Raw genomic sequence first — 11147 nt, forward strand, 5'->3', positions numbered from 1 at the left:
GGAGTTTGTATCTTGTAGTGAAGTGCCTGTTAATACGATTTATGTAATTTGGAGGTAGGGTGGGCAAAGCAAAAGCAGTTTGAAACAGAGGTTTGTCATCTAAAAATAATTTTAAAAGGTATTTTACATCATATAAAATCAGGAGTATGAGGCTGGAAGGGGGAAAATGCCATTTGGTGATGGAAATACAGCGCCTTTTTTGTGTGCTGAAGTGTGCCAGCTTTTGCAGACAGGAGGAATGCTGAGTGTCAAGGGGTCAGGATCAATCCGGTGCGAGTTGATGAGGCAGGAAGGTGGGGAGGAATGTCAGGAATGTCGCTGTTTGTGTAGGACTCCATTCAGCCGATTGGCGAGCCCGGGGCGCCTGGAGTGTATAAAAGCAACCAGGCTCCCTGCTTCAGACCCATAGAACAACGCTCCTGCCAGAGAGACGGGAACTTCGCGAGGCGATCGGACAGCAGACAGGGAACCCAGCTCAACACCACGGCCCACTGGCTCAGACTCCCTCCGCCCGCAGGACAGACAAGCCGAGGAGCCTTTGCCCCGTCTATTGCCGAGAGCCGCTGCCGAGCATGGCCGCACGAATGGGACCCAGCAGCTTCGCCGTGGCGCTGCTTGTCGCCCTCCTCTGCTCGGTAAGTGCCTCCCCCCCTCGCCCGCCTCCCCAGCTGAAGGACTGGAGGGAGGGTCGCTGGGGACGCGGGGATCCGAAGCGCAGCGAGGCGGGCTCCCCTGACCCCCTCCCGTCTCCTTCTCGCTGCAGGAGGTGTCCGGCCAGGACTGCAGCGGGCAGTGCCAGTGCGGGGCGGGGCCGCCCCCCATGTGCCCGGCTGGGGTGAGCCTGGTGCAGGACGGCTGCGGCTGCTGCAGGGTGTGCGCCAAGCAGCTGGGCGAGCTGTGCACCGAGCGGGACCCCTGCGACCACCACAAGGGGCTCTTCTGCGACTTCGGCTCGCCGGCCAACCGCAAGATCGGCGTGTGCACCGGTAAGTGGCGTCCGGGGGGGCTCTGCTTCTCCCCGCGGGGGGCGGCAGTGAGCGGGGAGGGCCGAGATCTGGGGTGCTGGAGCCTTTAAAAGTGACCTCGTCCAATTCATGCCCAACCCCCCTCTGGCTGCCTTCTATGGGAGAGTGGGTTCTCTCTACAGGGCACAGCTCCATTGCCCAGCGGTGATCTTGTCATCCCCGCCTCCTCCCCCTCAGCAGGAGCCGTGGAAACTACGGCCCCCCCAGCTCCTGCTGCGCGCCCTCCCCACAGTGGCAGCGCGAGTGGCTGGGCTGCTGCCTTTCCAGTTCTTATGTCCGGCTGTCCCTCTCTCACTGTCTGCAGCTCGGGACGGCGCCCCTTGTGTGTTCGGAGGGATGGTGTACAGGAGCGGGGAGTCCTTCCAGAGCAGCTGCAAATACCAGTGCACTTGCCTGGACGGGGCGGTGGGGTGCGTGCCCCTGTGCAGCATGGATGTCCGGCTGCCCAGCCCAGACTGCCCTTCCCCACGAAGAGTTAAGCTCCCTGGGAAGTGCTGCGAGGAATGGGTGTGCGATGAGCTCCGAGAACAGACGGCGGTTGGACCCGCTCTAGCCGGTGAGTTGAGATCTTAATGAATGTTGTTGGCCTGCCAATGCAGTAAATTGAAATACACAGTGCAGTGATGATTATCCTAATGGACCAGATTCAGCCCTGATGTGACTCCAGTGCCTTCAGTGGAATCACACCAAGGATAAATATGATCCTATGCTTGTGCAACATTAATACACTGAGAGGATAGCATCTGCACTATTTCTCTCTGCCACAATCTCATCCTATTGACCTGTGCTCCACAGCTTACAGACCAGAAGACACTTACGGACCTGACCAGGCAATGATGATGCGTGCCAACTGCCTGGTCCAGACCACGGAATGGAGTGCTTGCTCAAAGACCTGTGGAATGGGCATCTCCACCAGAGTCACCAATGACAATGCCTTCTGCAGACTGGAGAAGCAAAGCAGACTCTGCATGGTCAGACCTTGTGAGGCAGACTTGGAGGAAAATATCAAGGTAAATATGCCATCTAATATACACTTCTAAGGATGTTTCAGCATAGACCCAGTTTTACAGATGTATAGCTCTAACTTATCCACTTTCAGAACCAAGTAAATATTATATGAGGTCTCATCCCAGTAGTGAATATTTAAGAATTGTTATAAATAAATGCACCTATTTTAGCCATTAGATAAGTATAATACAATTTGAACACTATTTAAACTGTCTTGTTTGCATGTGAAACCTTCATGAGGATCAGAATATTAACTTCTTTGCATATAATAACAGGATGAAATTAATGGATAGAAATATGAATGGAAATTGTACAATCTTTTAAATAAGGCTTCTAAACTTTTTTCATTTGTTGCCCCACAGAAAGGCAAAAAGTGCATTCGCACCCCCAAAATCTCCAAGCCCATCAAGTTTGAGCTCTCTGGCTGTACCAGTGTGAAGACCTATCGAGCTAAATTCTGTGGGGTCTGCACTGATGGACGTTGCTGCACCCCCCACAGAACAGCCACTCTTCCTGTGGAGTTCAAATGCCCTGACGGTGAGGTCATGAAGAGGAGAATGATGTTCATCAAGACCTGTGCATGCCACTACAACTGCCCTGGAGACAATGACATCTTTGAGTCTCTGTACTACAGAAAGATGTATGGAGACATGGCATAAAGCAGGAGACACTAGGCTCTCAACTTGACCTGATTGGCATCTCATTTTGTAAACATGATTCGATAGCACAAAGTATTTAAATCTGTTTCCAAAAAGTTCAGACTGTTCCATGTGACTTAAGACAAATTGTCTTCCGACCCCAAACATTGGTTTGAAGAAGAAAGTAAAATGGCTCATGGGACCACAGCAAAGCACAGCTTCAGAGGACACTGTTCATGGAGTGGTGTTTAGGGAGTACTAGGGGGCATATGCAGGAAGATCAATGTTCCCTTAGTATGGTAACGTGTGTTCCACTTAGTAGTGCAATTGAAGAAGAGACCCTTAGCATGTGTGCTGACACTGGTTGAGTGACAGCAATGGCTGGAATGTAAATCATTACCCAGCAAGATGCTAAGTAAAATGTGTTCTGTTGGTCAGGACTGTAATGTTTCAGCTTTGACACTGATTCAAATGACTTGTTCAAGAAGAATCAGAATCATGTCTATTTGACTGGACAGCTTGTGGCAGTTAATTTGCCTGTAACAAGCTAGATTTTTATTAATATTGTAAATACTGTATATATATGTACAGTTATCTAAATTAATTTAAAGTTTTGTGCCTTTGTTAATGCTTTGATACTTTAATGTTAGCTTTTTTTTGTTTGTTTTGAAAGAAATAGGTAGGACGTAAAGCTTGTCTGACAATGCATTCAAAGCATGAAATAGATCCTCTAATGGAAATTGTTCAGTTAGGGTGACCAGTGAATCAAAATCAAGACAGATTGTTTGCTAAAGATGAGGTGTCTGCATCCTTGGGAAACATCCATTTGTATGGTAAAAATATGGTTGCCTCAGCTTTAGTGAACAAATGGCTTTAAGTAAAATGAATGGCTCTTTTGTAGCTGATCAGTTTATCCACCTGGGAGCATTTGTTTCTTTCTTTGACTGTGGCTGTTCTTTGAACAGTTTATTTGTTGAGAAGTGTGACCAAAAGTTACATGTTTGCACCTTTCTAGTTGAAAATAAAGTATTATATTTTTTATATAAATGACTTGGAATTTCATTTGCGCAACACTATCCCCCTCCCTTCCTACATATTCATCAATACAAGTGTTTATTTTGTGATATATAAAAATCAATGTTTTGTTGGTGGGTTTTTTGTTTTTGTTCCCCAGAAATCAATACACTGAGAATTAAACTTCATGTCTCTTTCAACACAAACTTGCCAGCTCATAATCACTGATAGGTCAATGAAAGATGGGATGGGGGTGGGGGAGGGCATTTAGTCTTTCAAACTTTAAATAGGGGTCCTGGAGGGTTGAACTCAACACTGTTAAGACACAGCTGGTTCATCAGTAATTAGGACATGTATATTATAGCACTAAGTGGCTTTAGACTTCAGCTATCTAGGTTTTTATGTCATGCTTGTCATGATGGTATCTCAGCACTATGCTATGCAACATCTATGTAAGCTGTTCAGTGTTACTGGACTTTTTTTAATAGTTAAGCACCTAGATTCCTTCTGAGCTAAATTATAGGGAATATTTTTAAAGCATCATTAAATTGAAACAGTGTCTCATTTTGGGGTCAAATCAAGAAGTCTTTACTTTGGTAAAACTTCCATTGAAGAGCCAGTGGGATTTCTGTTTGTATGAAGACAATAATGTGGCTTAATGGATAGAGCCCTGCACAGAGATTCAGGAGACCTTGATTCTATTCCTGGTCCTACCTCTGGTCTGCTGGGTGGCCTTGGGCAAGTTACTTCACTGTTGTGCCTCAGTTTTCCCCATTGGTAAAATGGTGATACTGACCTCCTTGGTAAAGCACTCTGAGATCAACTGATGAAGGGAGCTAGGTATTATTAAAAGGTGCCGGATGGGATCTTAAAACCCATCTTAGGTAAGCAAAACAGAGTAAGTCAAGAGATGAGCCATCTGTACCCCAAATACTAGCTATGAACTTCAACCCTGTGTTAATTCCGTCATCAGAGTAACATACATTTTTATACTCTTTTAAAAGTAGGAACTTTAAAACCAACTTCAGCATTTGAAGCATTTTCTTGTTTCAGATATCCAGGTACTTTCTAACAAGAATCACTTTCGGGAAGCCAAGTTTAGCCCAGCGTTTCCCTGGGGCAGTTAGACAAGAGTGTCAGCTGAAAAAAAGTTTGAGCCTGCAATATGCTGAGCACCCTCAAATGGCCACTGATTTAAATTGGAACTTGGGTCAACTGGACACTACACCAAGTCTGCATTAATGACAGACTAACTGGGGTTACCTAAAGCCTGTTGACGTCAATGAGACTCTTTCCAGTGAGATCAGTAGACACTGGATCAGTAGAAGCATTTCCCCTTCCTCTCAAAAATGTGAGGAATGCAGCTGGCATGAGGAAGTGGTTTTCTGTGCCCATCTGAAATATTTTGGGTATCCTCTGCCTCTAATAGTTCCTCTGACTCTCCAGTATTTTCCTTGCAGGTTATGAATATGGTGTAGCAGCTCTCTGTTCACTCTGGAAACACTCTACATTCACATAACCAGAAGGACTGTTTAAGCAACCACTACCTCAGTTCCATCCCACCTCCCCCAGTAATAGCAGAACTGTCATTTCTACCTGAAAGACAAAAACATACCTGGACTTCAGCCACAGTTATCACTGTAAATGCTCTAAAGTTGAAAAGATAATCACTGTCTAATAAGCAGGTGATGGGAGTAATGACCCTAGAGGTTTGGTGTTTGACATTGTTAGTGTTCCTATTAAAAAAAAGTTCAAATTTAGTAAAAATAAAATACTGTAAATGGATGAAAATTCCCTATGTTGTTACATTTCTAATGAACACTTACTACTGTCACTAGAGGTCATAAGTGGCAAAAGTGATGCTTATTATAAGTTGCTTGACAAGTTGTGCCTCTCAAGTATTATGTAAAAAGTCAACAATGTCATGTGTAACTGTAATACATTAAGATCTGCATTTCTCTCGCCCCAAGATCATGACTGCCATTTTGTAACGTAGATCGGTGCAGCCATATTAATAGAGAAACCCAGTATCCTGAATACGTTGTTGCAGGGCCTCATGGGAATGTAATTATGCATTGTATTGTTGTAGCACTTCCTTCCGAAGACACACACATTTTCTGGAATCAAGAAGTGCATGTTTAAATTATATGGAATCCTAAGAGTAAAAATAGGTTAAAATGTAGGCCTCTCAACCTTAATATTGTTCCCTGCTTTCTGCCCTCATGCTTATGATTTAGAAATCAGTAAAAGCAGAAAGTGCCCATAACAGGAATCATGTTCTAGGAATGGGGCGGTAAGAAGGAAATAACATAATTTTAAAAAAATCAGTTTCCATCTAGTTTGCTTCTTCAGAAAGCTCTACCACATGGATTTGATGTGTCAGCATTTTTAAAAAACTTTTGTTTACTGTATTTAAGTATATTCATTCCAATGAATGTTCTGCTACATTAATACTATAGTAATTAGAATGCCACCACTTATTTGACACTGATTTAATGAACATTACTCAGTTAGGCATTAGAAGAAGCAATCTATATGGCAGCAGACCAGAGTGTCAACTGACTTGTCAAAAAACATGAGCTACTTTCCCCATTTCAGTATTTTGTTCCATGGGCACCCACGATGCACTTACATGGTTTGCAGCTCAGCATTCTAACACAATACAGATGTGAACTACAGACATGGATTACATCCCCCTCATATGAGGCAGGCATTGTTCTCCAGGTGGAATTTTGTCAGATTCCTCATAACTAACAAACATCCAGAAGACACCTATTAAGAACCTCTTCAAGAATGAGCCACTTTTAATGATCTGTAACCACATAGGAACAAATAAGCTTTTTGAACAGAATCCAGTTGTTTGAATCACAAAGAAAGGGAGTCAATTGAGAAAATTGGCTTTTGGACACACGACTAGAAATAGCAAACAGCAGTTAGGTCATTTGCATTCCTTCTTGTAGTGTAACGTCTTTACCAAACACTGTGCTGTAAGAAAGCACTCTAGCTGTTATGCTAAACATTAAGGACACAAAACAAGTAAAAGAACAGGAATATTCCATGACAACATGTAACTTGATCCCACCTTCCTCACTTTGTACCCTATCCCTGAATCCCCAGCTTCTTTAGAAACAAAGCTAAAATGTGGCTTTAACTCATTCATGAGGTAGTATACTTTATATGCCTCCATATGGAAGTAGTTACCAAAAAAAAAAAAAAAAATTGTCCAGCCAGTTAGGATGAAATACCAATGCAAGGCTTTGCCCCAAAACCAAGGAGAATCTGAGAAAAGTAGCTCAGTTAACATTTTTTGGTTCCATTTTCCACTTGTTCCCCTCCCTCTAATTCACATATGCCCATAAATGGAAGTACCAAAAACCACCACATTCTTACAGTATTTTCAGTCTGACTGGAACCAGGAAATACCAGAAATTTCTTCAGGGAACCTTTCCCCAAAGTGTGCTAAAGCTCTTGACACATTCAAAGCTTTAACAGAATTCAGGAACATGATTAATGTCACATCTGCACTAGAAGAATGAAACTGTATTGTTCCTGTGTCAGAAGATAACTCTTGGCAATTGGATTTCGATACAGCTGTAATTGTATTGCGGATTGACCATTAGGTGAGCAGAAGCAGATTGTAGGAATTTAGGAGAGAGATTATAGGATCTGGCCCTTCAGCTGCTAATTACCCTTAAACCATGTCTACTCTAGGAAGTTGAACCATTCCCAAATGAAACATAGATGGAGTATGCTCACACTCATCATGCTGACTTGTGTTCTGCATTGTTGCAGTTTTGTCCCCCATAAACAATGGTGTGTTCTAATCTAAGCCATTTCAGTCACAGTGCCCTCTGGGTACTTCCCCCATAGCTCCCAGAATATATGCCAGAAGCAGTGAAAAGCTTCAGGTGCACTGCAAGACAGAAAGAAGAGGAATATTTAACTGTTTGTCCTGTTACACCAGCAAGCTATCTCCATTAGCACTGAAATGGTATTTAGATTTGCCAAGAGCAAGTCCAATCTGGTATGGTATATATGCCCCTGGAAACACTTGTGTGTAGGGATGCAAGGCATTTTATAATCATGCTATAAGAACCAAAAGGTTCATAGCACTGTGCATTTTCTCTCGGGTAGACAAGATTTTAGATTTGATGTGCCTGCATTTATCACTCAGGCAAAACTGGCTGGGTCAGAAAGAGAAATGCACTCCAAACATTTGCTTGTCTTTTTAAGTTAATCCTATGAAAGGTATAGAAAATTTTTTACTAGTTTTCAGCAGCTAACACGAACTTTTTCCTTTTCAGAAAAAAAGAGCATGTAACTGATTTATACAACAGGGGCCAGATCCTCAGCTGGGTTAGACTACCATAGTTCTTTTGCATAAAGGCTGTCTGGTTTGGCCAATGTACATGGCAGAGGGGCATTGCTGTCCCTTGACACCATCATAGGACCTAACCACATCAGCCACACCATCAGAAGCTTGTTCACCTCCACATCTACCAATGTGATATATGCCATCATGTGCCAGCAATGCCCCTCTGCCATGTACATTGGCCAAACTGAACAGTCTCTACGCAAAAGAATAAATGGATACAAATCAGACGTCAAGAATTATAACATTCAAAAACCAGTCGGAGAACACTTCAATCTCCCTGGACACTCAATAACAGACTTAAAAGTTGCAATTCTTCAACAAAAAAACTTCAAAAACAGACTCCAACGAGAAACTGCAGACCTGGAATTAATTTGCAAACTGGACACCATCAAATTAGGCCTGAATAAAGACTGGGAGTGGATGGGTCACTACAAAAACTAATTTCCCCTTACTAATTTCCCGCTACTGTTACTCTTGTCAACTGTTTGAAATGGGACACCCTGATTACATTGGCCTCATTACCACTACAAAAGTGATTTTTCCTCGCTTAGTATTCTACTGTTGAGAATAGCCCACTTCCACTTTAATTGAATTATCTCATTAGCACTGACCCCCCCCACTCGGTAAGGCAACTCTCATCTTTTCATGTACTGTGTATATATACCTGCCTACTGTATTTTCCACTACGTGCAGCTGATGAAGTGGGTTTTAGCCCACGAAAGCTTATGCCCAAATAAAAATTTGTTAGTCTCAGAGATATTCTTCTCTGCATCATCTAATGCTGTACTTCCATATCAGGAAAAGACAGAGACTGGCATCTAGTGGACAAGCAGGGTAATACGTTATTGAGATGAACACAAGAATTTGGAAATTTAGCTGAATTACATAGGAAAACATATTGTGAATGGCTAAAATTATAACCTACTAGGCAACTGAGAAGTTTTTGTGGCTGATAAGCAAAAGGTAGTTGTATAGAATTCAGAAAATAAGCCTTTGAAATATTAATATGCTACTCAAGCTTTAACCCTAGAGATATGTGATATCCAGAAAGATGTTAGACATATTATTAATGATACTGTAATATGTTACAGTGCTAAATATCCCTTTATTTCTCAAATTACAGTGTGAAAAATCCTGAAGTCTTTACTCAATCCTTAATCAGACAAGGCACCCAATGGCTTCACTTTTAACTGAGTAAGGACTTCAGGATTTGGCCCAATATAATGTACCAGAAGATGAAGTAGGATAAAATCGTTTGTTCTCCCCAAACCAAACCCTGTATTTACTTTTCATTAGGAATATAGGAATTGCCAGTCTAGATCACCCCAGTGGTCCATCTAGTCCAAAATCCTGTCTCTGACAGTGGCCAGTACCAGCTGTTTCAGACAAAAACATAGGGTTTTAGTTATAGAATAAGTTATAACTTTGGTTCATGCCTTGAAGCACAAGTAGTGCAGATGCCTTGCAGAACTCTTACCGTTTGTTTTTGGTTTTTCTGTTTAAATCCCTTATAACTGCGGCTGTTTCTGATATCTATATAAATGGCCAATCCTTTTTTAGACTCTATGCTCAATGATTTATTAGTTAGTTTAGTGTTGGTGAAGACTGACCACCACAGAGATGGAAGTCCTTTGTTTATTAACAGAGAACAGGTAAGTCACAGCCATGCATGGAGCAAGCTGGGTGCCTTGCTGAGCTAGAGAGGTTAGGAGTGAGGGGGTAGTTCAATCTACATGACACGTCATTTCTTGGCTTTTCTTCCAAATGTTTTACCAGGTACTGCTGAGTGGAGTGGTGTAGTTTTTTTTACTGAAGAGCCATAGCATTTTAAGCTAGCAGTAAACACCCTGAGAACTTCTGAACAGATTGTGCATGGCCTTACCTGCAGGGCAGAGGAGGAAAGAAAGGAGGGCAAACAAGATCATGAACAGCCTCCCCCAACCCACCAGGTAAAAGTCAAATAGAATTGCAGCCCCTTTTTTTGAGGGAACACGTGGACTGCTCTGTCTCTACTCTCCTAGGTCTCCACAGTATCCCAATGAGGGTAAGATAGGACAGGGGAAGAGGCAGGCCCATAGGTCTACCCATCTGACAGTCATCCTCATAGTGTGGACGTAGGAGCTGCACCCCAGAATAGGGTACAGCTAAGGCTCCCTTTGGCACAATGCAGTTCCATGCCTACCTTTGTGATGCTCTGCACATACACAGCACAACCAAGGCCTTTGTTACTTTATTTTCATCTCACTAAAAATTCTACTCTTGAATTGTCCCCTAAAGCTATTTCAGCAGTGGAGTTCCTTGTTTTCAGTGGCAAAGTACCATTGTTTTGGCTTCTCTCCCAAATGTATATTCTCCCGGGTACCATATATGTGAGAAGACACAGCGCAATGGAAATGTGAACGATTTACGGGGGGGGGGGGGGGGGGGAATAGCATCTGCCCTTTGTCCATTTGCATACATTCTTCTAAGGCTAGACTTGTGCCAAGGTGAAATAGCTATCTGCACCTATTAGATTAAATTATCTATTTGTGACATCTGATATGCCAAGAGTTAATGGAGGCAGTGTTGCAGCTGTGCTGGTCAAAGGATATTACAGAGACAAGGTTGGTGAAGTAATATCTTTTGTTGGACCAACTTCAGTTGGTGAGAGACGAGCTTTCAAGCTTAAAAGGACCTGAAATGCTCTGTGTAGCTTAAAAGCTTGTCTCTCTCACCAACTGAATTTGGTCCAATAAAAGATATTACCTCACGCACTTTGTCTCTGTAAGAGTTAATGAAGCATGCTAGCTTGTCTTATTTTTGTGGCTGCCTCTGAATGAATTGCACTGGATTTTTCTATCAGTTTCATCTTGGGTTTTGTCTAGACTAGTAAATTTGTAAGTGTAATTCACAACCTGGTGGTAGCAATGGTGTAAGCTGCACCATGGACAAGGCTTACATGGTTTTATCAGTGTTGCTTTACTACGTTCTAAGCATGGTGTCACTGAATGGCAATCTCTCCTTTCCTCCTCTGTGCCTACCACATACCCATACCAAGATGCAGCCGATGAGCAAAAAGTTCTTTCATTGCAGTCACTATTTCAATAC

The 11147-nt window shown here is 42.8% G+C and overlaps 1 protein-coding gene across 1 annotated transcript; it reads left to right on the top strand.

Annotated features, from left to right (window-relative positions):
• Positions 1-487: 487 nt before the first annotated feature.
• CCN2 (cellular communication network factor 2) lies at positions 488-3714 on the top strand. Its single transcript, XM_024208261.2, has 5 exons — positions 488-635; positions 764-986; positions 1330-1581; positions 1821-2035; positions 2396-3714. The coding sequence occupies exons 1-5, from the start codon at positions 573-575 to the stop codon at positions 2690-2692; spliced, it is 1050 nt and encodes a 349-aa protein (XP_024064029.1). The 5' UTR covers positions 488-572; the 3' UTR covers positions 2693-3714.
• The last annotated feature ends 7433 nt before the right edge of the window (positions 3715-11147 follow it).

Source organism: Terrapene carolina, unplaced genomic scaffold, assembly GCF_002925995.2.
Source record: "Terrapene carolina triunguis isolate 2854851 unplaced genomic scaffold, T_m_triunguis-2.0 Scaffold85, whole genome shotgun sequence".
Taxonomy (NCBI): Eukaryota; Metazoa; Chordata; order Testudines; family Emydidae; genus Terrapene; species Terrapene triunguis.